This window comes from Rhineura floridana, chromosome 9 (genome assembly GCF_030035675.1).
Source record: "Rhineura floridana isolate rRhiFlo1 chromosome 9, rRhiFlo1.hap2, whole genome shotgun sequence".
In the NCBI taxonomy this organism is placed as follows: domain Eukaryota; kingdom Metazoa; phylum Chordata; class Lepidosauria; order Squamata; family Rhineuridae; genus Rhineura; species Rhineura floridana.
In genome coordinates, this window is record NC_084488.1 from 124,366,125 (window position 1) to 124,393,640 (window position 27,516).

Sequence of the window (27,516 nt, forward strand, 5' to 3'; positions counted from 1 at the left end):
CAAGTGAATATATTGTGCGGAGGCAGAGCTTGGAAAAGTTACTTTGTTGAACTACAACTCCCATCAGCCCAATCCAGTGGCCATGCTGGCTGGGGCTGATGGGAGTTGTAGTTTAAAAAAGTAACTTTTCCAAGCTCTGTGCGGAGGTGATGCGCACCCCACAAAATGCTGAATCCTGCACCCACTATACATTTCATTTACTTTATTTTATTACCTTACGCTCCACCTTTCCACCAAGGAGTTCAGGGTGGTGTACATGGTTCTCCCTCTTCCTCATTTAGAGAGCCAGTGCAGTGTAGTGGTTAGAGAGTGTTGGACTACGACCTGGGAGACCCGGGTTCGAATCCCCACACAGCCATAAAGCGCACTGGGTGACCTTGGGCCAGTCACTGCCTCTCAGCCTCAGGAAAACCCTATTCATAGGGTCGCCATAAGTCGGAATCGACTTGAAGGCAGTACATTTACATTTTACTTCCCCATTTTACCCCACACAGCAACCCTGCAAGGTAAGTCAGGCTGCGAGATAGTGACTGCTCCATGGTCACGCAGTGAGCGTCAATGTATATTCTTTTTTATGACGTTATGGTATTTTATGTAAACCGCTTAGGGATTTTGTATATTAAGCGGTATACAAATATTATTTTTTTAAAAGGCAAAGTGGGGATTTGAACCCTGCTCTCCCAGGTCCTGATTTGACACTCCATATAACCTCTGCACCACACTGGCTTTCAGTTATGCAACCCAAACAAGGGTGCCTCACTTACCTTAGTTTATGTGGTTTTATTCATTGTGTGTATCGCTTTCCATAATTCTGACTTTGCTAGTCATCTTTGCCACCACCTGCCTCTTTCCACCACCACTAAAAATCTTCTATAGATTGCCACTGGGTTTTCACCTGGCAGTGACTTCACATCTTCAAATATATCTTTACATCTTTAAGGGCTAGTAACTTTCTTTTAAAGAATGGGGAAAGCGCTAGATTTTCAGCCAGCTGAATTATGCACCCAGCACTCTATGCTGTGCTTTGTTGTATTATGCAAGGAGAGGTGACCCACCCCAGGCAGCATTTTTTTCCCGAGCTATTAAAGAGCAGCAGATTTCAGTTGTTTGTTTGCATTTTCTGCCTCGGGAATGAAAAATGTCTTTTCCTTGCAGAATGATGGCATACAGATAGCCCTGCTTTATTAAGCGCATTCTGGGAACTGGCTTTCTCTGTCTGGCTGTTGCTTTATAAAGGACCAAACTGCAAACTCCTGCCCCTTGTTTGCTTGTTTGAAAAGAGGTGCAAGTAGCTTTTAAGGTCACAGCGAACTGAAGTGCTTCCTTGGAATTCAAAAGGGTTTCACAGCATGTAAAGGTTGCGTATTCCACCTCCCAGCCTCTTATGAGGGGCATTAGCTGATTGCTCAAGCCCAGAGGATGATGCCTTCTCTGTGGTGTTGGTGTGTGCGTAGTTCTGCAAGGACAGCAGATTATTATAATTATTTCATTTATGACTCTCTTCCTATGAAGCATCTCAGAGAGATTTCACAGTTTAGGAAAAACAATATGCTAAACAACTGCGTCTAAATTCAGATACAAACAGGGATAAAAACCTCCACTTAGAAGGCTTGTTAAAAGAGATGAGGAAATAAGCAAAGGCATTTTGTGTGAAATGCCCCCCCTCTTTCTCAAATTATACCCCTGAATGTTACATCCGGAGTATGTTTGATGGGGAAGGCATACACTACTGTCTTACCTATATCTTGAAGAGAGATTTGATGGACCACCTCCTGTTTTGGCTTAAGCTGCCGCGTAATGTCTGATTTTGTCAGTCTGCCCTCCAAAACACCAACAAATGAACCAGCAGATATTCCAGGGCAGGCCAGTAGTTAACAGCATGCACCAAATTGCCCCCACCACCCCACTGGGGCTTTCTCACAGAGCTTCTTATTCCCCCAGACAAACAAGTTAGGGAGGATTAGAAACCAGTCTGTGGCTTCGATTTGGGAGCCTCTCGGATAGGGCTGGGCTTGTCACTCCAGTGCGAACTGAACTACGCGTTGTGTACGGCAGTCCCACATCTGCGACAGAGCCAAAGGAGTTTCTGTATGATGTGCATGTTTTCCCGCAATTGCCCACCAATTTTTTTAGATGTACATTTTAAAGTATCTTGGCTGTACACACCTAAGTATGCCATGTGTGAAGAAGCCCTAAGTTTGCACAGCTACAGGGTGGGGTCAGAGTGCCTAGCTTTTGCTGAGATCACGCCCGTGGACCTTGCTGCTAGACTACAACTCCCATCATCCCTGATCGTTGGCCATGCTGGCTGGAATGGAAGGGAATTGGGGCTCAACATCTAGAGGGTCCCTGTCATAAGGCGTAACACATGTGTAGCCAGCATGGTGCCCGATGTTGACGGGCTCCAATTCCCAGCAGCTGCAGCCAGTGGCCAAGGATGAGGGTAGTTGGCGTCCACCAGTCTCCCTTATAAGAATCCTCTGCACTTTTGTTCTGTCGGGGTGCCGGTGGCCATTGTTAATAAGACTTCGGCAATTGGAACCTGAGCATGTCACTCCTCCTCTTGGCATGGCCTCATTGCTTGGGAAGAATGACTTATTCCTGAGTACGACACAGATGGGCACGTCTGTTCTTCTGAGCCGGTTGCTGCTATTTCTGAATGCCTTCCTCCCAAGCTCCGGCTTTGACCTCTTGGCCCTTGGAGTGCTTTGTGTCTTCTTCATTTCAGTCAATGCATCTGCCTTTCACCAGATTAAATAAATGAGTCGGCTGTTTGGGCCATGTCTCGTTTTATACACACACACACCGGTTCACATGCAGGGTGAAGGGAGGATCCCCCTGTGTTCTGCTTCCGTGTTGTGATCGCATGTGACTAGGGGTGGGTGAGGAATTCAGTTTAGCTCCCATTGAAAAGTGAAACAATATGATAGCCAAAACACAGCAACCCTTTGGAATCTGTTCTCTGGATTTTTCAGTGCAGACAAGTATTGTGTGCATAAATGCACATGTGACTGAAAAAATAACATACACAAATGCATTATATTAGGGGAAACTGAGTTGCAAAATGTGTATATTTGGCAAAACTGCACAAAAAAAAGTGCATGTTTAAAGAAATTAAAATGCTGATGAGTATTCATGAAGATTTTTTGTTAAAACAATTGCAAACTGTTGTAAATGTGGAGAACTTAAGATTGGAGAAAGAGAAATGGAGAGTAAGTAATGCTTCATGCCTAGAATGGCAATAGGTCTTTCCTAGCAAAATGCTTTCTATTATGGTGGCTTGTATGTGCTTGTGTAGGGAGCAGCAAAGGCCCCCAGAGAAGGCAGTGCCCCTCGATGTGCTTTGTGCATGAAAACACATTGTCACCCAGTGGACTCTTCTTGGAGGCTTGGCTGAGTCAGCCCAGCTGTGAGCAATGGTTATATCTGGCATTTCCCCCCCAGCTTGTGTTTGGGGGGCCCTGATCATGCTGGTTGTTCTTCAAGAACACTCTTAGGCTGGCTTTTGGGCTGATGAAGTATTGGCTGAAGCATCTTCATTCCTGGAGGTGGCATGAACGATTCCCAGAGCAGCATGGCTAATCTAACCCAGCGTTCCCCAAACTGCCCTCCAGATATTTCCACAGCAGCTCCCATTCAGTTGTCGTCCAAAACAGTTGGAGGGCACCAGTTTGGGGAAGGCTGGTCTAGTTTGTGGCCCTTTTGATTGCTTCACTGCAACTCTGGGTGATCACAAAACGTAACCAGCTAACTTCATTTCATCCGGTAGTTTCCACGCTTGTGTTCCTTGATACCCATGTAAAGGTCAGCATGGTTGGAAGCTTATCCAAAACCTTTGCCAACATAGCCCACTTTGACTGCTGAATGTTTCTGTCTTTTTAAGATCCATTTAAAAAATTTTTTTTTAATTTTTTTTCTGTTCTTGCAAATCATTTGAAGGTGCAAGGAGACAAGTTGAGAAATTAAGTTCCCTATCCCCTGGCCCTTTCTGGCTAGAGCACTGCCCTAGCAGTGTCCAAGCTTACATCTGGTTCCTTAAGGGCTAGAAACTTGCTTCCTTTCACCTGCCCCTAACTGAAAAGCAGGGAGTCTTACATTGGTGGATTTGGGGCTCCTGATTCTGAATTTGCGTGGTGCAATTGTAAACACACCCAGGATGCAAAATGCTTTGGGATCCAATGCTTAATCGATGGCTTGTATGTCTTTGTTGGTTCAGAAGACCATATTTGCAGTCCTTGTAGACTCTGAATATTTCTTGGGGCAAGGAGCGATGCGGTTGTGGTGGGAGGACGAGTGGCCTGACCCAGTGAAAAGTTGGGGGAAAGATCACTAGTATGATGCAACTGGAAGCCACAAGGAAGGAAGGGCTGTCAGTGCTGGGGCCCTGCAGACTGTATGGGATCAAGCCTCTTCAGTGAAGCAAGAGGGCACGCACGCTCGTGCGTGCATGTGTGTGTGTGTGTGAGATGTTTCCTGAATATCCCTCCCCCCAAATCTTAGCCTCTTCTGTGCCTGCTGTCCTGTTCTGCAGCATTTTATTTTGTATTTTCCACTGAGGCTGATGTTGCCCATCACATTGTGAACATGATGATGCCACAGCCAATCAGATTTGGCTACATGATGATATCCCAAAGCCAATTCAGGGTGAGGGCACGAAACCCTCCCTCTGAATGGGGAGGGAGAGCATGGCTGTGCTCTACATGGGTGTTTGGGGAGGGAAGGGACTCCTGTTGTGTGGCCACAACTAGACAGTACAAGTGCTTCCTTGTTTTAAATGTTCTAGAGCTGGAGCTCCACCTCTTCCACCTTCAGGCTCCTCCCATGTGAGATCTCTGCCTTCCTGATGTAGAGCCTGGCCTCTAAATGTTCCCACATGATGGGTGAAAGCCTTCACCCCCTTTTCACAATACCTCAGTGAAAAAACGGAGGCACTTCTCAAATGTGGGAAGCGCTTCTCAGTTGAATTGGAGGAATGTTATTTATTTATTATCGCAATAATATCCCACCTTTCCTCTTAGCAGCCCAAGGTGGTGTCCGTAGCTCTCCATATTATCCTAACAACCACCCTGTGAGGTAAACTAGACTGTTGATGATTGGCCCAAGATCACCTTCACAGCTGAGTGGGGATTTAAACCCAGGCCTCCAGGCCCTAGTCTGACACTCTAACCACTATACCACCTAAATGCTTCAGACCTAGTTAGATATACAGATCATAGAAGCTCTACTTTCCTAAATGTTAGACCCCTGCCTGTTTTCAAACTTGCCACTCCCTACAATGAGGGCTAGAGTCTTTTTTTTTGGAAGGGAGCTAGCGGGAATAGCTGCCAGAGAGCCTGCAATAATATAACATGTTTGAAGATGAGATCAGAGTGTATTCCACACCATTTGCTAATTTCCCATTTGTTCTAAGAAGAATGAGTAAATGTTTTGTACTAGGAGAACGCTAGCGGCAGTGATGGCCCCCAGCTTGGATGGCTTTGAAAGAAGATTAGACAAATTCATGGAGGATAAGGCTATCGGTGGCTACTAGCCATGATGGCTCTGCTGTGCTTCCAGAGTTAAATGCTTCTGAATACCAGCTGCTGGAAGCCGCAGCAGGGGAGCGTCCTCTCGCACTCAGGTCCTGCTTGCGGGCTTCCCATTGAGGCATCTGGTTGGCCACTGTGAGGACAGATGCTGTGATGCAACAGGCTCTTCTTATGTCCTTACCTTAAAAAAAAAGTACCATTTGTGGAGATGCTCCCTCAGTCCATGACTCAAGTGGGATAAATGATTCAGGACCAAGAAGCTTGCTGGTAGTATGGGTTTCTGATTTATTTATCTATAATTATATTTGTATATGGCTATTTCATTTAAAAACATCAAAGCCTTTTACAAGGGGAAAAAAGGAAAAAACCCGTTCAGTAAAAACCATGAAAAATACAGAAAAACAGAGGTCAACTATTGCAAAAAGACATCTTCTTAATTGCTTGCACAAGCCTGGTGGAACAGAAAGATTTTCAGCAGGCATTTAAAGGTTAAAAACAAGAGGCGCCTGATGAATCTCTGTTGGCAGAGCATTCTAGAGAACTGGGCCGATGATAAATGTGCCTCGCCAACTTGGGACAACCAGAGCCACTCCTGCAGACGATCCCCGTGATCAAGCTGGGTTATAAGGGATCAGGCGGTCCCTAAGAGATGCTGGACCTAAATCGTTCAGGGCTTTGTAAAGTTTTGCAAGTGCCTTGACGCTGGCTCAGGCGTGGATGGGCAGCCAGTGCAGATGTTTTAAGAGTGACATTGTATGATGTCGGTCGTGTGCCCCCATTTGCAGTCTGGGTGCTGCATTTTGCACCATCTGAAGCTTCCGAACCAGGACGAGGAACATTCAATGGAACTTCTAGATTTGTTTTTATATTTAGCTTCCAAGGGTGACTAATGGTACGCTACTTGGAAGTGGATTACGAATGCGCCTGGATCTCTATCAGGGAATTTTGTGGCATGTTGAAATACACCCAGCAGCGCCAAATAACTAAACACAACCATCTCTGCAGTTCCAGACAATCCCTCCCAGGCTTCTGCTAAAACCATGGACCAGTAGCTGTGCTTTCTGATGCATATAATCTCTCAGCATTGCTAGGAATCTTATTCCTTCCCTGAAAGAATTGCTGTCAGACCTGCTTCATTGGAAGTGTGCCCAGAGCAGCCTTCACCAACCTGGTGCCCTCTGCAAGTTTTGGACTGCAAGACCCACCATGATGGAAGCTGTAGTCTGAAACACCTGCAGGGCCCTTGGCTTGGCAAGGAATGACAGCAGGGCCCTTCAAACTGGTGTGTTTGTTTTTTGCAAGCGTATCTGCAACATGTCGTTGACTCAATAGTAGTGCGTTAGCGAGGGGTTTGTACTGGACTGTCCACACATCATTCTGCTTTATTTCGTCGTTCTGCGATGCCTCTTCAGGGGTACCACATTATTGCTGTCTGGAGGGATGCTCTTGCGCTATAGCGCAACAAAAGCAGGAACACCCTCTGACACACCCGGGACATTTGTGGTATAAAAAGTTAGAGATTTCAGCAGAACATTTTGGGCCATGCACCAACCGGAAATGAAGCGGTATGTCTGTCCCAAAACCTTTGCAGGTGTGAACAGTACTGAAAGCCGGCTCCTGTATAAAACCACCCTAATACCATCAGGAGCACAAATAATCATGAATGCACAATAAAAAAGATGCCTAGAGGGGCTCTTAGAGCTTTGCTCTGAAAGGGGAAGCAGTGGCCAGTCCCCTCCTTACTTCCTTGAACTCCAGCCTCAAAATCACTCCTCCCCTCCCTTCTTGGGGAGGGGAGGGGGAAAATACATATTTCTCCCACTTCTGCAGGGCTGACTAGAGCTGATTAAAGGAGCTATGTGCATCCTGCATCCCCACCCACAGCCTCACAGGGTTATATCTGATTGGCACGGAAGTTAAAGGCATTGGCCTTCTGCAGTGTTCCAGACATGACAGGAATCCTCTGCTCAGTGGCGCACTGCCCTTTTGAGAAGGCTCATTTGCAGCAGCCATTCACGGGGGCCTTTCTGTCTCCTCCAACCGCGCACCAGGATTCTGGAGACGGAGCAAGTCTCATCATCATATATCCACGTGTGTGTGTGTGCTCGCGCTCCCTTCTGTGGCAATTGATGCCCAATTCTTCCAGTGAGAAAGAAGCAGAGAGCAGGGTAGGGATTCCTTCTGGCCAATCATCACATTGCTAAGAATGAAGGGAGCTGTCTGCCTGATTTTAACCATTTGGAATCAGGAACATGGCAGCCCTTTTTGATGCCAGTTGACAGCGGCATCTTTTTTTCTTTCTTTTTTTAACGTGGAAGATTTCCCAAAATTCCCACACCTTCTTCATGCTTCTTGCTCTCAGCATTATTTGCTCCTGTGAACACTGCCATGACTTGGCTTGGGGTGGAGGTCGGCGGGCTCTCTGCCTGTTGTGACCACATGAGCAAATCGCGCACTTGTAAAATACAGATGCGCTTGGAAAACAGGGAGGTCTTTGGTCTCCAGTGCAAAATGAATCCAAGGAGTTTATAGCCGTAGGATATGGTGGTAGTGAACTGCATAAATAGCTTGCTGAAAGTATTAGTTGAATGCATTAGATGGAGGATGGGTCTGTTAGTGGCTATTTGCCACAGCCTTTGCCAACCTAGAGCCTTCCAGATGCTTTGGATTACAATTGGGGCTGATGGGAGGTATAGTCCAAAGCATCTGGAAGACTCCAGTTTGGCCAAGGCTGCTCCATGACAACTCAGACCACAGCCTCTTTGTTCAGTCGGCTGCTGGCTGTCTTATCAGGCAGAGGCTGAGGATTTTCTGGGCGTGTAGGCTGCCACTGTGCCCGGCCTAAAACGTCCCTGAGCTTGGTGAGCTCTGCTTCAGGCTTCTTCACCAGGCGACTGCCTTTGTGCTTGCCTGCATCCTATATTGTCTGCATCAATATAGGAAATGGACCTTTAGTGCGGCGGCACCTACCCTGTGGAATTCCCTCCCCTTAAATATTAGGCAGGTGCCAGATCTGTTATCTTTTTGGCACCTACTGAAGACCTTCCTCTTTGATCAAGCCTTTTAAGTAGAGACCTTATCCCAGTCTGCGTCTGTGTTGGAATTGCTTTTAATATGTTTTCTTTAATAATATGTTTTTAACCCTTTTTTTAAAAAAAATATGTTTTTAATGCTTTTTTTTAGAATGTTTTTGACGTCATTTTGTTTTAATGTATTTTAAGGTTTTTTATGAAGTTTTAAAGTGTTTTTAGCGTTTGTTTGCCACCCTGGGCTCCTGCTGGGAGGAAGGGCAGTAGATAGATAGATAGATAGATAGATAGAACCAGAAACTTGTTTTCTCTTAAGCAAGGGAACTTACCGTTACATGTGTGTGGTAATAGTATTTTGTTGTTGTTGTTCTTCTCGCTCTTGCTCTCCCTCCCTCCCTCTCTCTCTCTCTCTCTCTCTCTGTCTCTCTCCCTCCCTCTCCCTCCCTCCCTCTCCCCCTCCTTCTCTTCCTCCCTCTCTCTCTCCGTCCCTCTCTCCTTCCTCCCTCTCCCTCCCTCCCTCCCTCCCTCTCCCCTCTCTCTCCCTCCCTCTCCCCCTCCCTCTCCCCCTCCCTCTCCCCTCCCTCCCTCCCTCTCTCTCCCTCCCTCTCCCCTTCCTCCCTCCCTCTCCCCTCTCTCTCCCTCTCCCCTTCCTCCCTCCCTCTCCCCTTCCTCCCTCTCTTTCCCTCCCTCCCTCCCTCCCTCCCTCTCCCCTCTCTCTCCCTCCCTCTCCACTCCCTCCCTTTCTCTCCCTCCTTCTCCACTCTCTCCCTCCCTCTCCCTCCCTCCTCTCTCTCTGCTTCTTTGCTGCTTTCTGCAGGGTTCTATCTATTTACACTATTGGGCCGTTCATTCCCAGAGTTTACTCCCTTTTGCCAAGGTTGATAAAGATCCTGTCAGCTGCAGTCTCCAAGTGCCATAAACATCCATCCTCCCCGCCCTCTCTCTCACTCATTTAATCTATCAAATATTTATTGCAATCAACCCGCCCATTAAAGCAAGTACAGAATATAAAGTAATGCAAAATCACAGCCTCAGAAGATCCAGTTATTAAAGGTGCCTAGTTAGGAACTAACAACCGCAGCAGGTCTGACAGACATCCAGAGAGGTTGCCGCCTGTTTGGTCCCAGATTCATGCTAATGCTTTCCAAAGCAAAAGGCCCGGCTGGTGTGGGAAGAGGTGTAATTACACACGTCGTCTTGATCTGTGGCTGCTACAGCTCCCACCAGCCTCAACCAGTATGGCCAAGGGTCAGGGATGATGGGAGTTGTAGTGCAGCAACACCTGGAGGGCACCAGCTTGGAGAAGTCTGCCTGCTAAAGGCACGATCCCCATGCCCCTGGGCAGCCCCTCCAGTTCTTAAGTGCACCAGAAGAGCCCTGGGCAGCCAGCTCAGGCCAGACGGACCCTTCAGGTCCAGCCTCCTGTTCTCCCAGTGGCCAGCCAGATGCCTCAATGGGAAGGCCACAAGCAGGACTGGAGCGCAGGAGCACCCCCTCTCCCCAAGGGTGCTGCTCAGCTGCTGCCCCCAGTCATAGTCTTGCAATGAGGTTTTGAATGGCCTTGACACATCCAGCCTGCAGTGGCTTGCCTAGATAAATCCTCCGCTTTTTTCGCATCTAACCCTGATGGCATGTCAAGATAATTATCGCTGCAGTACTTAATGCCTAATGACACGGGTGGGAAGGTGTTGATGTTGATAAATACTAGCAAGGCACCCTAAATGGGTTTTTTTTTAACAAAATAATTGCAGGATGCAAATTAAGGCATGGTCAGCTTGCTCGAGCCCAGTGCCCTCTCCACGTTTTAGACTACAATTCCCACCTCTCCCAGCATTGTGCAGTTGTGCTGGTGTGGGCTGACGGGAGTTGTAATCCAAACCATGGGGGTGGGGGAGGGGGAGGAGGGCGCTGGTTTGGGGAAGGCTGGTGCATTGCACAAACCCGCACACAGACAGTCCTCTTCCCCATTTGAGATCCCTGATGGCACCAGTAGCTGTGGTGGAGGGTGCATTTTTGCCTCTCCTGGGTTCTCCCAGGAATAGAACTTCAATTTTTTTACTTTATAGGGGTGAATGGCAACCTCTATATATGGTGTGGGGGGGGGGAAGAGAGGGGATGGGTCTCAATTGCCTCCTTGCCCCTGGGGGCCTCAACCACTGAGGACCAAGCCTGCCCGTTTGGAGGGACCCACCTATTTCTTGATCACGTTGGGATGCGACAGGATCCCGGGAACTGGCTGCTTGCAAATATTTAGCACCCAACCCTTTTAGACCAGGGATGGCAATCAGGAAGATGGGAGGCTGCCTTATACTGAGTCAGACCAGTGCTCCATCTACCTCTATTACCTACACTGACTGGCAGCAGCTCTTTAGGGGACATGACAAGCTCTGCCTGGAGATGCCAGGGATTGAACCTGGGCATGCAGAGCAGATGCTGTGTCCCTGAGCAATGGCCCTTCCCAAAACCTGTGGCCCCCGATATCTTCTTGGACTACATTTCCCACCATCCCTTCCTCTTTCAACAAGCCTTTTAAGCAGAGGCCTTGTCCCAGTCTGCATCTGTGCTGGAATTGCTTTTTAAGATGTTTTTAAAGTTGGTTTTTTGGAGATATTTCAGGACGTTTTGTTTTTATATGTTTTTAATGATGTTTTGTTTTAATAATGGTTTGACGTGTTTTGTTTCTAAGATGTTTCAGAGTGCTTTGAGCGTTTGCCACCCTGAGCTCCTTCTGGGAGAAAGGGTGGGATATAAATTTAACAAATAATAAATAAGCAAGCCATGATGATCAGCCATACTGGCTGGGGCTGGGTGGGAGTTGTAGTCCTAACCGCATCTGGGGTGCTGCAGGTTCCCCATTCCTTGTTCCAGGCCCTCTGGGGTGGAGAATTTTGCATCCTACGGGTGTAAGGAGTGATATAGGGAAGGAAAGGGCACAGTCTGAGGAGGACGGAGCTCTTCCATTGGAGCATAGGGTTAACTGAATAGCTGGCAGCTTTCTAAAAGACGGTAATGAATCATTTGGAGTTAAATTCCCCTCCATTCTTCATCTTTTAGCATCTCAAAAGGAAAGCTGGGTGGTTTGATGTCTGTATAAGGTATAATATCTGTTATATTAAGATCACACACACACACACACACACACACACACACACACACTTCCTCTCCCCCCCCCACCGCCTCAGTGTATGAGTGTGTCCTAATGGCTCATAGTTTATTTGCCTTCCCTTTCAGGTTTGTAGGCTTGGCATGTGGGAAGGTAGTCATTTGTGAAAAACCTCAATGTGCCGTTCCAACATCACCCCCTCCTCACCAGCCTTGCCATTGTTCAGTTGTAGAAATTAAGACATTTTCAGATTGCTGCTCACTGGAAGCCTCCCCACGCACTGAGTCACACCCCTGAACGGCTCTGTTTTATCTTCCTCTGAATCGAGTGAAATTATCACCTGTGACAAAAAGCCATGTATTCTCCCCCATTACGGTTTCCCAGCCTACAGAAAAAGGGAGTGATTTTTACTATATTGCCAAGGGGTGGGGGGCTGCTTTTCCATCTGTGCCCCCTACACCTGTGTGGAGCGAGTGCTTAAATTCGCAATCGTATTTTTTAAAAAAAGTTCAACAGGTTTTAGAAAAGAGAGTTGGATTGGCACCTGTGCAACCTAGATGTGGGGGTCGCATTCACTCTGAAGGAGTGGGACCATAGTTTGGGGGGTTCTCCTCAATCTGCTGCTGTCACTTGGGGCACAGGGAACCTTGGTGGCACAGAGTGCCTCCCACCAGCTTAGTATGATGGCCCACCTACAGCCTTATGTGGACAGGGATGACTTGGCTACTGTAATCTAGGCTTTGCTACGACTGGACTACTGTGATGTGCTTTACGTGGGGCTGCCTTTGAAGATTGTTCGGAAGCCCTGGGCTCCTGCTGGGAGGAAAGGCAGGATATAAATCAAATAATAAATAAGATAAATAAATAAGCATCACCTAGTGCAAATTACAGCAGCCTGGCAGGTTTGAGGTTTTCACTACACAAAGCTGAAACTCAAGAGAGTGACTGGCATTCAAGGGTGAACAACGAGGGCAGAGACCGGGCTGGCCTTGAATCCAGCGCACTCCACTACAAGTGTATGGAGCCACACTAAGGATGGCAGGTGGAAGAAGCCTCTCTAGGAAGTTGCCTACTTGGCTGTCCTCCAGATGGCCTCTTTCGCTGTCTCCCTCTCCACAGAGCCAGTGGCAAAATCCTCTCTCTACCGGCCCTCTATTCAGCCAGCTGCATCTGTTGCAAATAAAGGCTTTTACCCTCCAGCCTCAATTCCTTTCCTGCTGTTAGCAGGATCCGTCTGATAAATGCAGAAAGGAAAGAAAAAGCATTCAGCGTCTGGCAAGGCACTCCCGGAGCGGGGAAAGGAGGTGCGGGTAGAAAAGATTTGACCCTTTGTGGGAGCTAGCCCTGCTCTTTGATTTGACAGCATCATAGGAAGGTGCGTTCTACTGCAACAGATCGTTGATTTGTCCGGCTTGTTGCTGTTAATGACTATGAGCCATGATGGTTGTGTTCTGCCTCCAGGGCCAGAGGCAAGAATGCTTTGGCTACCACTTGCTGGAAACCACAGGAGAGGAGCAGGCTCTTGCACCCAGGGGGGCATCTGGTTGGCCACTGCGAGAACGGGATGCTGGACTAGATGGGCCCCGTTTGGCCTGATCCAGCGGGCCATTCTAGTGTCCATATGTCTGCACTGATGGGCAGCCGCTCTTTGGGATTTTGGGTGGGGGGTCTCTCCCTACCCTTCTGCCAGGGATTGAACCCAGGCCTTTTTGCATGCAAGCCACATGCTCTTTCACAGAGCGGCAGCCGTTCACTGTAGCTGCAGTTCCATAGAGGCACTTCCTCTCCGAGGCTCAGCTGAGGGGAGAATTATGAGGTGTGATCACACACACACACACACCCAGTGTTGGACTAGGGCCTGGAAGACCAGGGTTCAAATCCCCTCTTAGCCTTGAAGCTCACTGGGTAACCTTGGGCTAACTCAGCCTAACCTACCTCACAGGGTTGTTGTGAGGAGAACAGAAGAGGAGAACCGCCTTGAGCTCCTTGGAGGAAAGGCAAAACAAAAATAAAAATAAATAGATAAAATGTCCATTTATTCTCCTGGGATATCTGGCCTGTTTCACGCACACGGCACTGCAGTAGTCCCCTTTGGGCCCAGACAGTCGGTTTCTGTCAGCGATGCAGCTGTTACCTTTTAAAAGCAGCCCCAACCAATCCATCTTCTTCCCCAGAGACCCAAATTCTCTGCCAGATCCATTCAAGGCCCATTCTGAGGCAGTGCAGATCCGATTAATGCCCATAGCCTTGGGGTTTTTTTTAAAAAAATTGCATCATAAGCAGGTTATGTTTTGGTGGCTTTCTGAAATGTGCAGATGGGAGGAAGCACAAAGGGTGCTTGGTTCTGCTTCTGCTTCTCTCTCTTTTATTTCTTCCTTCACTCGTTGAAAGTGCAGAAATGGGGCAGCCTATAGCTGTAGTGGCAGAATGTGTGTGTGTTGCATGCAAAAGGCCCAGAGTTCAATGCCTGGCATCTGAAGATTATTTTTTTTAAGAGCTCAGATTTTTTTTAAAGGAGGAGAAAGACTTCTTGTCAGAACAATACCATTAGGAGCTGCAAGCGTGCTTGACCATAGAATCATAGAGTTGGAAGGGGCCTATAAGGCCATCAAGTCCAACCCCCTGCTCAATGCAGGAATCCAAATTAAAGCATTCCCAACAGGTGGCTGTCCAGCTGCCTCTTGAATGTCTCCAGTGTTGGACAGCCCACCACCTCCCTAGGTCATTGGTTCCTTTGTTTGTAGTGCTCTAACGGTTAGGAAGTTTTTCCTAACGTTCAGTCGAAATCTGGCTTCCTGCAACTTGAGCCCATTATTCTGGGTCCCCCACTTTGGGACGATCGAGAAGAGATTCTGGCCCTCCTCTGTGTGGCAACCTTTCAAGTGCTTGAAGAGTGTTATTATATCTCCCCTCTGTCTTCTCTTCTCAAGGCTAAACATGCCCAGTTCGTTCCTCATAGGGCTTCGTTTCTAGTCTCCTGACCATCCTTGTTCCCTCCTCTTTATTGATTGATTGATTGATTGATTGATTGATTGCGTTTACATACCGCCCCATAGCCGAAGCTCTCTGGGCAGTTTACAACAATTAAAAACATTAAAAACAAGTTACAAATTTCAAACCATACCAAATTAAAACCCATAAAAACCGATAGGCAAGTTAAATATGCGCTATTCAAATGCTGTTAAAAATGCCTGGGAGAAGATCCTATTCCTCATCTGAACCTATTCCAGTTTGTCTGCATCTTTCTTAAAGAGTGGTGTCCCGAACTTGATGCAGTACTCAAGATGTGGCCTAACCAGTGCCAAATAGAGTGGAGCTAGTACTTCATGCAAATTAGAAACTATACTTCTGTTAATGCAGCCTAAGGTAGCATTTGCCTTTTTTGCAGCCACCTCACACTGCTCACTCATATTCAGCTTGTGACCAGCAACAATCCCAAGATCCTTCTTGCATGTAGTGTTGCTGAGCCAAGTATCCCCCATCTTATAACTGTGTATTTGGTTTCTTTTTCCTAGGTGTGGAACTTTGCACTTATCCCTGTTAAATATCATTCTGTTGTTTTCAGCCCAATGCTCCAGCCTATCAAGATCCCTTTCAATTTTGTGATGGAGGAGATAGTTCACCTTTGAGGCCCTGGATGGGAGGTTTAGGGTGCAGAAACGTCATTGACCAGAGAAGAGTGGTGTGTGTGTAATAATTTTAATATTATTAGGTGACATATCTTCTCCTAACAAGAGCCCTCGCCAATTTGCCTCCTTCCAGATGTTTTGGACTACAACTCCCATCAGCCCCAGCCAGATTTTATGGAACTCTTTCCCTTGAAGTGTTTGCCTGGCCACCATAACTGTAACCTTCTCCACGCTAGCTGATGCCTGTCTACCAACCTAGGGAGGCCCATCAAGAGCCAAGGTGGCTAGCAGGAAGTTGGACAGCAAAGGCTGTGGTCTGAAAGGCTGTGGGCCTGGGCCAGCAGATGGGTGGGGGGAGGTGAGGAGCTGTAGAAAGGAGGGGGCAGGAATGGCGTTTGAAAGACAAGGGTGGTTTGGAAAGCAAGGGATTGTGGGCCAGGAGGTCAAGAGGGCATAAGCACTTAAGAAGAGCCCTGTTTGGCCAGGCATTGAGCAGGGGGTTGGACTCGATGGCCTCATAGGTTCCTTCCAACTCTACTATTCTATGATTCTCGGCCAAAGGGCCCCCGCCTAGCCCAGTGTCCTGTTCCCCCAGTGGCCAACCAGATGCCCCAGCGAGAAGCCCGCAAGCAGGACACGATGGCAGCAGCAATGACTCTCCTCACTTGCAATTCCCAGCCACTGGTATTGAGAGGCATGCCGTCTCTGACTGGGGAGGGTGAACATCGCCATCTAATAATTCCAAGGATATGCAGAGCCCTATTGAATCACACGAAAGGCTTACCTAGTCATTCATTCATTCATTGGCGATCACTCGTGGCTGAGTAAGATTGTCTTCCAGGGTGAGGTCTTTAACAGTGGGTCCGTAAGTGACTGTGGAGGCCAATTCTGGATCCACACAGCCTCCCACAGTGAGGACATCAGTTTCCAGATGGAAGATGGTTGCGATGGGGATTTGTTTGGTGTGACTTCCGCTTAGCTCATTGTCCCGTTCGCCCTGTACTCGTGCTTCTTCAAAGTCCATAGCACCTTTGATAATGGCCGACCTCCAGTTGGACTTACCTAGTCCAGCATGGTGGCCAGTCAGATGCCTATTGCAGGAGCTGAGCGTTGTGATTCCCAGCAACTGGGAGCCAGAGGAACAGCAGCAGTATTACATCGTAATCATCATGGCTAGTGGCCATTGATAGTTAGCCTTACCCTCCATGAATTTGTCTAAACCTCTGTTAAATCCATCGAAGTTGGTGGGCATCACTGCCGCTTGTGGGAGTGAATTTCACAGCTTAACTATGTGCACTGTGTGAAGAATAGCTTTCTTGTGTCTGTCCTGAATCTCCCAGCATTCAGCTTCCCTGGAGGTCCACAAGTTCTAGTGTTACGAGAGAGGGAGAAAACTTTTTCACTGCCCACTTTCTCCATGCCATGCATAAGTTTACGCATTTCTGTCCTGTCAGCTCTTACTTACCTTTTCTGCATACTGAGAAAACCCCAAATGCTGCAACCTTCAGGGGCCCTCAGCCAGGGCCTGACCTGGCTGCCCTTTGACGCCAGTCCTGCCTCCATGAATTGGTCTAATCTTCTTTTAGAGCCATCCAAGTTGGTGGCCATCACTGCCTCCTCTGGGAGCGAATTCCATAGTTTAAACTCTGCATTGTGTGAAGAAGTTCTTCCTTTTGTCTGTCCTGAATCTCCCAGCATTCAGCTTCATTGGATGTCCATGAGTTCTAGCGTCATGAGAGAGGGAGAAACACTTTTCTCTATCCAGGTTGTCCGTTCCACGCATAATTTCCTCTACTTCTCTCATCCCTCCCTTACCTTTTCTCTGCACTAAATAGGATTTCTGAGCCCATAGTGGAGTCTCTCGTGGGCCTGCTGTACCTGTCAAGAGTTTTGTGTATTGGGGGGGGCACACTCATTCTGGCTTCTGTGGTCACTGCACTCTTGCACCCTGTGAGGTTACTGTACACACCCAGAGGCATCCCAGAGGAATTTTCCAATGATAAGGTACAAAATCCATTAAAAAATTTAATAAAAGAGTAGAGCTACAAAGTATTGAAAAGCGTTCATCCAAGGTAGTCTAAAACAGTGCATAGTATCAGCCCTAACATGGCAATGAGAGCCTTGCAGCAGCAGCAGCCATAGTGGCTGCACCTTGGATCAAATCAGGCTGCCAGATCTTTGGCTTTAGTCGTAAACTTAGGAGAGCTCCTGTGCCAATCTGCTTGGCAGCCCCCATTAGCCCCACTGCCTCTCTGGACGTGCTGGATGCTGACTACATGTCTTCTGGCTCTCAAGCTGGTGTCTCTCAGCCTGCTTGATATGCGCCCCTGCGAGGCCTTCAAACGCTTCCTTTTCTGGATGTCAGGCGTCAGGCAACCTTTTCGCTTTTTACGACGTGCTTAGTTTGCAAACACTGCAACTTGAAAACTGAGCTTGTAAACCTGCCTTTAGTCAAGAAACCAGAAATCAGAAGAAGGCAAGGACTGGGGAGGGCAGCTATGAGAGAACTAGAAAAGGTCCTCAAATGCAAAGATGTATCACTGAACACTAAAGTCGGGATCATTCAGACCATGATCTCTATGTATGGATGTGAAAGTTGGACAGTGGAAAAAGGGGATAAGAGAAAAATCAACTCATTTGAAATGTGGTCTTGGAGGAGAGTTTTGCGGGTACCATGGACTGCGAAAAAGACAAATAATTAAGTGTGAGAACAAGTTAAACCAGAACTATCACTAGAAGCTAAGTTGATGAAACTGAGGTTATCATAATGAGAAGACATGATTCACTAGAACAAATTAAACCACTGTAAGCAAAAATGATGAGACTGAGGTTATCATACTTTGGACACATCATAGAAGACACGATTCACCAGAAAAGACAATAATGCTAGGAAAAACAGAACGGAGTAGAAAAAGAGGAGGGCCAAACAAGAGATGGATTGATTCCATAAAGGAAGCCACAGACCTGAACTTACAAGACATGAACAGGGTGGTTCATGACAGATGCTCGTGGAGGTCACTGATTCATAGGGTTGCCATAAGTCATAATTGACTTGAAGGCACATAACACACACAGAGACTAGTGACAATCGCAGCATTCTGTGGTGTTAACAGAATTGCTCGTGTTCAGATTCACACATACACGAGAGCATGTATGTATTCATGGAAGCAAGGTTTGGGGACTCTTTATTCTGGGGACAGTTGCACACCACAAGGGTTAGTGCACTGTGCCACTGTCCTATATTCACTGGCCCAGGCCTTGCAAACTACAGGAGGGGGCCCTCTGCAGGGGTGCATAGCCCATCATGCAGTGACTTGATAGGGCCTTCTCTGTGGTGCCTCCCTGTTTGTGGAAATTCCTCTCTTTGGAGGGGTGTCGATCAGCCTCACTGCAGAATTTTAGTCTACAACTCAATACACATCTCTTCACCTGGGACTTTTGGAAATACGTGGTGTTTCGGCTGGGCTGTCTATATTGTTTTTGCCGCCTGCTGCATTGGCACAAGGAGCTGTGAACTCCTGGTTTTATCAGTTATTTTCTTAGTGGTTAATTGATTTTATGGGTGCTATTTTTTTTGCTTTGTTAATTGCCTCATGAACTGCACTTGTCTCAGTATATTCTTGCTTGCTTGGGGGAAATAGCAAGAGCCAATAAATGTCAAGATGTACATGGATAATATATTTATGCAAAATGGCATTGCAAAAGTGAGTAAAATGGCTTTGCAAAATGTCACGCCCAATGTAGGGTTACAGAATAGTGAGATAGTTGACTGTTGGCTGTCCGAAATCATGTTCCACAGCTTACTTACATTCTTAGTATGAAACCCACAGATGGTGGCTTTCAGATAGAGAGCTGCCCTACATGGATCAGAGTAGGCACCAGGGACCCAGCAAGGCTGCAGTGGATGCCTAGATATACCAGGGGAAATGGTAGACTGCAAATGACTGAGGTGAGATTTGGAAACCAGGAGAGGTAGAGATGGGAGGGAGAAGTGACACCTTGATAGTCGCCTGTTCCCAAGGAAGGGAGAACAGGGAGACATCACTCCTGAGTGTCACAGTGGCCTGCGACTGGAAGGCTGCAGCTGTATGCCAGGGCTTTAGCAGAGGCTAAGCATGAAGTATTTGATGGCTGGTTCCCTTGGAGAGTCGGCTGGTAAGCCAGCACACTCTTAATGAGGGACCACAACGCTCCAAGTAGTGCTGGGGAAGTCAAAGGTAGTCAAGCCTTCATAGGGTGCCCTTCAGCCAGTCACTACTCCAGTGCAGTTCCAAAAATGGGTGGGGGGGGGGGAGCTTCTCTTAAGCAGAGCTTGGAAAAGTTACTTTTTAAAACTACAACTCCCATCAGTCCCAGCCAGCATAGCCACTGGATTGAGCTGATGGGAGTTGTAGTTCAAAAAAGTAACTTTTCCAAGCTGTGCTCATAAGGCAGGAGTGGGGACTCTGGGGCCCTCCAGATGTTGGACTGCAACTCCCATCAGCCCCTGCCAGCTGATGATCGAGGGTGATGGGAGTTTGAGTCTGGCAACGCCTGGAGAGTCATAGGTTGCCACCCCTGCCTTAAGGAAATGAATAGCTTGTGTTTACACCAAGGGTCCTGACTAACCTGAAAGGAAGCGTGCATGGCTGAGAGTCAAGGACACAGGGAGAGGAGGCAAGGGAAAGGGATGTAGCTGAAGAGTGAAGAGTGGCCTGCTCCTAGAGGCATCTTACAAGGTAGAGCAGGCTTCAAGAAAAAGATGGATGGAGCAATTCTCTGGCTTTTCCAAAAAGCTGAACCATTTGGGCATCTCCAATATGCCCAGTTATAGGAAAGATGCTTCTTGATGGACATGAGCTGTAACACAAAGTATATTTCTGTTAGGATCAAGGATTTTAACTAACCATAGCTGCAAGTAGTGAGCTATCAATAGGCATAATGGTACAAGTTTCCCTTCTGTAGCAGTTCCTGCGTGGCCATGAAGGGCTCTCTAGCCGACCAGAACCACTGGCCAGGTGATTATGGTATCCCACTTGGGAAGAGGTGGGGGCTTTCCCTCCCTCCACAGGGAATGCAAAGGCCTTCTCAGTGGTGGCCCCCGAATTATGGAATACTCTTCCTAATGAGATACGCCTGGCGCCAACATTACTATCTTTCCGGCGTCAGGTAAAAACCTTCCTCTTCTCCCAGGCTTTTTAGCATTTTAGCTTTTAGCATTTTTAGCATTCTAACATTCCTGCATTTTACTATTTAATATGCATTCAACGTGTTTAATTTTGTCTTAACTTTTGTATAATTAATTTATTTTAATTGATATGTGGTTTTTAATTGTATGTTACTGGTTTTGTTGTTGTGAACTGCCCAGAGAGCTTCGGCTATGGGGCGGTATATAAATTTAATAAATAAATAAATAAATAAATAGTACTTAATTCAGCTACCAATGAAAAATATTTGCTGGAAGGAAGACCTTTGTTCTCGCCTGAGTTAATTAATGGCCAGACAGAGGCATATACTCGTGCTAGATACAACAATTGTTCTGGGGACTAATTAAGTTTGCATATGTGTTGTAGGCAAAGCTACTGCTTCGTCCCCTGCCTAGGGAGGTTAGCCAGCTTAGACCATGGTTTGCTCCCTCTGTTACTTTGCAACGGCGCAGAGCAAAATGAAAATGGTTGCTTAGTTGCAGGGCATGTGCAGAGTTGCAGCCGAGCCGAGCTTCTCTGTAACGGTGGCAAGGAGTTCTGCAGATTAATGATGTGCCGCGTCAAGGAAATGCTTCCTCTGTTTGTTTGTCTTTAGTCCCCCGGCTCTGCGCTTTTCAAGGGAGGGGGCATATTATGACACCTGTCTCTCTCTTGCCCTCTCTGCCATCTAGGGTACAACATCAAATGTGAGTACACTGCCCACAAAGAGGGGGTCCTCCAGGAGGAGATGGTGCTTTGCAGCGAGAGCAACGACAATGCTTCCGTCAAAGTGGTTGTGCAAGCCAGGGTGATGGGTAAGTGTCCTCCTCCGCCCACATGCATTTCGGGGACTGGGAAGCCAATCAGAAAGCCCCTAAAACGCCAGCCACTTTCCTGGGCGCTGCCCCCCCATCCTCGTCCACTTGGCTCTTGCCACAGCTTTGCATCCATAGGAGCAGAACTCGTAGGCTGTGTGTAGAGAGTAAGAGTTGTGCCCTACTATCCACTGTGATGTTGTATGGAATCCCGGGATACCCCTCTCCATGCTTTGCTTCCTTGGTGCCCCATAAAATGTGACTGCTGTAGCCTCCCAATTCCTTGTGCAGATGGGTCAGCCCTGGCCTTGCTGTGACTTCCCCCCCTTTTTCATGTGCATATAAATCTCCTCTTTAACTAACGGCGCCCACACAGCCTAGGTGTCTCTGGGATGTGCTTTCTCAGTATCCGAGCCCATCTATCCCTGAATTAATATTCTCCTCCTGCAAAGGATCTCCAGTGCCCAGGAAATTAAACTGTCTGGGTGTGCAATTGAGCATTTATATCTGGGGTTAATGAGTGTTTGCTTGAGACAGACGATAAGCACCCTGTGCGCCGCCCCTGCTCCTCAAACTCGGGAGATCAAAGCGTAGATTGATTTGGAAGAATGGTTGAGGCGGCCGTTTTTAATAAGCGCAGGCATGGCAAGGGCTCGCAATAAAATAATAAAGGGACATGAGAAAGCAGGTTTCATTGCCAAGGCACACTAATTGCCACCTCCCCAGGGGGAATGGGGGGGTGTGTGAAGTGGGGCATGGAGTAATTTTCCAGTCACCCAAAATAGCATTTGTTTTGGAAAGCATGCTAGGTGCTTCTTCCTGCTGACCAATTTGCAGTGACCCCTTGCTCTCCAAGAGCCAGTGTAGTGTAGTGGTTAGAGTGTTGGACTACGACCTGGGAGACCAAGGTTCAAATCCCCACACAGCCATGAAGCTCACTGGGTGACCTTGGGCCAGTCACTGCCTCTCAGCCTCAGAGGAAGGCAATATGAAACCACCTCTGAATACTGCTTACCATGAAAACCCTGTTCGTAGGGTTGCGGTAAGTCGGAATCGACTTGAAGGCAGTCCCCTTTGCTCTCTGTTGCGTTGCTTGGCTTACTCGCACGAGCCCTCTCTTTTGGTCTGCAGGCCCCTTTCTGCCACAACCCTGGCCTTTACAGGCTGGCATAATTTGCCAGCGTTAGGAGGCAAGTCCTGGTTTTCTTCCAGCTCCTGGGGCTGTGTGTGTGCCTGCCACTGAGGCTGGTCTATTTGGGCAAATGGGTCAGTTGCCCTACCAACCTCAGTCTGCCCTCAGCCGCTCCACCTGCCGTTGGTTTCCTTGCCTTCTGCCTTGCTGGCCCTAACGGGTGGCAGCCACCTCTCGGGAGTGGTCATTTCATTGCTTTTAATGGCTGCTCTTCTGGAGTCATTAGCAGGTTCTTTAGATTTTAAAGACTGTAGTTTATTGTTGTTCAGGTCGGAAAAGGCAGATCCCTGCTTCCGAGGAGCTTACAGTCTAAGGCAGCCTTTCCCAACCAGTGTGCCTCCAGATGTTGTTGGACCACAACTCCCATCTTCCTGACCATTGGCAATGCTGGCTGAGGCATACTGGAAGCATCTGGAGGCACACTGGTTGGGAAAAGCTGGTCTAAGGTTTGGTTGGGGGGGGGTGAGAGACTGCAGCCGGGCTACAGTTCACGATCCCCTGACCACTAGCCACAGTGGCTAGAGCTGGTTGGGAGTCCAGCCACAATCTGGAGGCCCACAGATGTTCCCCGTCCCCGAGCAAGGGTGACAAGCGACAAATATAGGCCAACACAGCTCTCTGGCCTCAAACATAACGTAATTGAGATTTCCCCAACCTCGTTCCCTGAGGATGGTTTGCACTCTCCAGCTCCCATCTGCCCCAGCCAATCTGTGAGGCTTATTTAAAGGTTTTGCAGGAAAGGTGGGTCTTGAGGTCTTTCTTGACAGGGGTGTGTGTGGGGTGCCACATATTGACAAGGAATTCTAAGCAGAAGAGGCAGCGTGGGAGAGCTGGAGGTATGGATGCAGCTGGGGGTGGACGAGGTGGAAGAACAGGAACCTAGGAGGCTGCCATATATAGAGTCAGATCTTTGGTCCATCTAGTTCAGTCCTGTCTACACTGACTGGCAGCAGCTCTCTAGAGTTGCAGACAGGAGTCTCTCCCAGCCCTACCTAGAGATGCTGCTGGGGATTGAATGTGAGGCTTTCTGCATGCAAGGCAGATGGCTCTGCCCCTGAGCTACGGCCCTCCCCACTGCTTAGTGACAAAGTATCTGTCTTGCATGCAGAATGATGAGAATCAGCTAATTTATTTATTTATTACATTTATATACCGCCCCATAGCTGAAGCTCTCTGGGCGGTTTACAGCAATGAAAAACATTAAAAACAGATATACAAATTTTAAAACACAAAAATCAACTTAAAAACACAATTTAAATTCCTGGGAGAAGAGGAATTAGCTAACTAGTCAAGTGACTTGAGTTGGATGTTTTAAAAAAGGGTTAGAGAAAGCCAGGGAGGGTGGGAGTCTTACAAATTGCTACTAGCTGCGATAGACAGACAGAGCCTCCATGGGCAGGGGCAGTGCCCCTCTGGATAACTGCTGGGAACTTATGTGACTTGTTTGTGGGCTTCCCAGCGGCATCTGGTTGATCATGGTGGGCAGAAAGATCCTGAGCTAGACGAACCCCCAGACTGAGCCAGCAGGCCTGCTTTTGATGCTCTCCGCCTGCAGTGCTGTGGAATGCACACGCTGGTCCCATGTCTGTGCACTGCCTTCTCTCTTGCCTTGCAGACCGCCATCACGGCACGCCGATGCTGCTGGAAGGCGTCAAGTGCATCGGCGCCGAGCTGGAATATGACTCGGAGCAAAGCGAATGGCACGGCTTCGACTAGGCTCAACTCCCAGCCTCCTCCGCAACTCCCCCGTCTTTCTGGGATTTTCTATACATAGATATATAAATATTTTCCAGTTAAGCTTGAGACAAAACACCATCTCTTCACTGGCTGCCAGATGCAGAGCGCTCTTGTTTCGTGCTGACCCGATGGAGCTTGTCTTGTGGGTTTTTGGATGCTGTGCTTTATTCCTGCCCCCTCCCCACCCGTGACATCTGGAACAGGCCGGCAGGCGAGGCAAGAACCAGTTCTGCACCCTCTCTTCAAGCTTAAAAACGGCATCTGTGGCTGTGCAGCTTTTTCCAAAAATTATGCGCCCACCACGTTGCGTGCAAGTGTGGCGTACTGGGGACGCTGTTCCTCAAGTTTAGCTGCGATCCCCCCCCTTCAGGTTTAGCATAGTTTTATTGTCTGCAAAAAAAGATTTTCTGCAGCTGCTGTTTCAAAGGAGATGAACTCTGCCACGCTGAGGGCTGCTCCTTTCCTCGGTTTCTAAGTGTTGTGGGCCTTGAACAGTATAGAAGAGATGCTTTGGCAGGAAGCAGCCGCTCAGTTGCCCTCGCCTTTTGGCAGAGTGGATCAGCTCTTTAGTTTGGGGAAGCGACAGACGGCCTGACGCAGAACAGCCAGCGCTGGCTGCTCTGAACAGCTGTTTAGTGTTAAAAGACTGATCCAAAGAAGGTTGATAAGTAAGGTTTCACTGTGTTACTGTGGATGATAGGCTGGGATTAGTTAGCGCAGCCTTTGCCAAGATGGTCCCTTCCAGATATTTTGGACTACAACTCCCATTTGGCTGGGGCTGATGAGAGCTGTGGTCCAAAACATCTGGAAGGCACCAGGTTGGGTAAGGCTGCATTAGAGCATGCAGCTGCTCTGGCTGCATCAGTTACTGGGGACCAATTACGTGACCACTCTGTCTGTGGTTGGATGCCCTTTCTTCTCTCTTTCTCTTCCACCCCCCCCCCCCGCCTTATGTGTTGGAAATGAACTATGCTCAGAGCAAACAGGCCTTTCCTAGCTACAGGGTTTTGCTTTTTTAAAAAGAAGGTTCATCCAATCAGATCAGTCTCTGGCTGAACAAAAATTGCAGCTTCTGCCAAGCAATTTAGACAGTCCCCCCCTTTTTTTTTATGCAGCAAAGATGGTTCAACTCAGATAGCAAAACAAAAGACTGCCCTTTTGTCCTGCAGATTGTGCCTCATGCATTGTTGTCGCCTAGGAGGGGTTTCCTTCAGAATGCCAGCCCTCCGCTGCCTTTCCAGAGATACATAAACGATATCTCTCTTGTTGCAAGCCATATGGTGTCTTGAAATTTCTTTGTTATAGAAAACATTTCTTTGATTTCTCTTTCTTCCTTTTGCAATTTATTTATTTTTCTTTTAAAAAACTCCGCTGCTGCCACCACCCAGACACCTTTTTGAATATTCAAGAATTGGACCCTCGCTTCCTTACAGGCAGCATGCATTACATTTACAGCGGAAACTCTGTTGGCTGATTGACTCCATGGAATTTCCTAGCGAAATCTGCCTGGTTTACACATTCAGGAGAATGAGGTGGTCGCACAGCCTAGATTACTTGTGAGGGTCTTGGGTTTCTTATTTCTTCCACTGTGCATATTTAAAAAGGAAAGAAAAGCAACTCCCTGCAACTGAAAAAGTAGCTTTGCAGGGAGTGGGCTAGCATAGACTCTTCATTCCTGATCTGCTAGGCTTGTACTTTGAGCATTTTGTTGTTGTTGTTTTGCATTCGGGAGCACCCCCCACTCCTCTTTTTTTTAAAAAAATGTTCCACTACCTGCTGCAGAACTCATCCTATTCCGCAATCTCATTCTGCTATACTTGTGAGTCAGGCTTCAATTTAGAGCTTATACCACTGTTGCTGAAATGGTCCGGCCAGGGTGACAGTCCAACATCTATTGATGCCTGCCCCCCATAACTGCACCACCATCCTCCTGGCAGGTGCTCGGGGGATCCAGCTGCTCTTCTGGAGTGGGTGGGAGGCTGCTAGCCAGTTATAGGACATCAGCGCCTTCTGCTGCTGTGGGGCGGAGGCAGGACCCCCCCCAGGCCAATAAGGTTTGACATCTGTTTCATCTGTGTGGGGTGGGTTGCTGCTGACTTCCAACTCCCAGCATCCCTGAGCATGGACTATGCTGCCTGAAGCTGATGCGAACTGTAGTCCAGCCACACCTGGAGGGCCAAAGGTGCCCCCCACCTGCAAATGTTGCTAGGTTGGAGCTCAGGGGCTTTGTATCAAAACACAACATTTTTCTCCCACCCCCATCCTGATTTCTTAACAAATGTTTGTTCACCCCCCACAATTTTTTTAAAAAAGATTCATGGTACAGAGACCAGGAATGTGATATAGTCTTGAAGGAAGCCAACGGGGTTTTTTATGTGCCTATATATAAATACATATATATATATATATATCAAAATAAATTTTGTGTTTTTTGGGTTTTTTTAAAAAGCAAGAATTCTCTAAAGGAAAATAAACTTCAGTTGGAAAAAAATGCCTGCTCAGCTATCCTTTGTAGATTGATTGGGGCCATGGTTGAGGTAGGGTTCTAAGTCTCTCCCCACACACACACACACACATTTGTGTACTTTTAGGAAAAAGGGAACTCCTTTTGGGTATATGTGGAGCCACAGGGCAAGTGAGAGCCTTTGTCCATGGCAACAGCGGACATTATGAATCCATCTCGCGTAGCCTGGTGCGCTCCAGTTGTTTCAGACTACAACTCCCATCAGCCCCAGCCAGCCTGGGCATCATGTGCGGGGGCTGATGGGAGTTGTAGTTCAAAATAGCTGGAGGGCACCAAGTTGGCAAAGTCTCATCTACCTCTACATTGTGGGGGGGGGGGCTCTAGGAGTTACTCTGCTGCCACCTACAGGCTGGACCCCAGTCCAGCATATATCCTAGGAAAACCTGCAGTTGTCCGGTTAGTTGAGCGTGGTGTCAAGATTTGAATGCAACAGGACATTCTCCACCCGCCTCCGCATTTTCCTGTTGTTGGCCCCCAGCCAGAGTGGAGCTATCAGTTACCACCGAAGCTATCGGCAAGCACAGACAACTTGCATCATTCCACTGCCACAACAGCATTCTCACACACATGAACCTGTTTTACCCCAAACCCCCTATCCCACCCCTGCCTGGTCTGACTGCCGGAGGATCCTCAGCAGAGGAAGGTCCCTGACCCTCACTCCTTATAACTGGAGAGGCCAGGGGTTAAGCCCACCAAGCAAATCCTCTATCTCTGAGCTGCCCCCTCGCACCTGGCCCCAAGCTCTCCTTGGGCAAAAGAGAAGGTAAAGCATGTCTATTTATTTTTCACTAATG

General features: G+C 47.9%; 1 protein-coding gene across 5 annotated transcripts in view; it reads left to right on the forward strand.

The window, feature by feature from the left end:
* ADISSP (adipose secreted signaling protein) overlaps nt 1–26,683 on the forward strand; it is a 103,476-nt gene extending 76,793 nt beyond the window's left edge. For all 5 annotated transcript variants that reach the window (XM_061583637.1, XM_061583636.1, XM_061583639.1 and 2 more), the window contains exons 5-6: nt 21,147–21,269; nt 24,077–26,683. In XM_061583637.1, the coding sequence (XP_061439621.1) occupies nt 21,147–21,269; nt 24,077–24,177 (224 nt within the window). In that variant the 3' untranslated portion in view covers nt 24,178–26,683. The remainder of the gene's footprint in view (nt 1–21,146; nt 21,270–24,076) is intronic.
* The last annotated feature ends 833 nt before the right edge of the window (nt 26,684–27,516 follow it).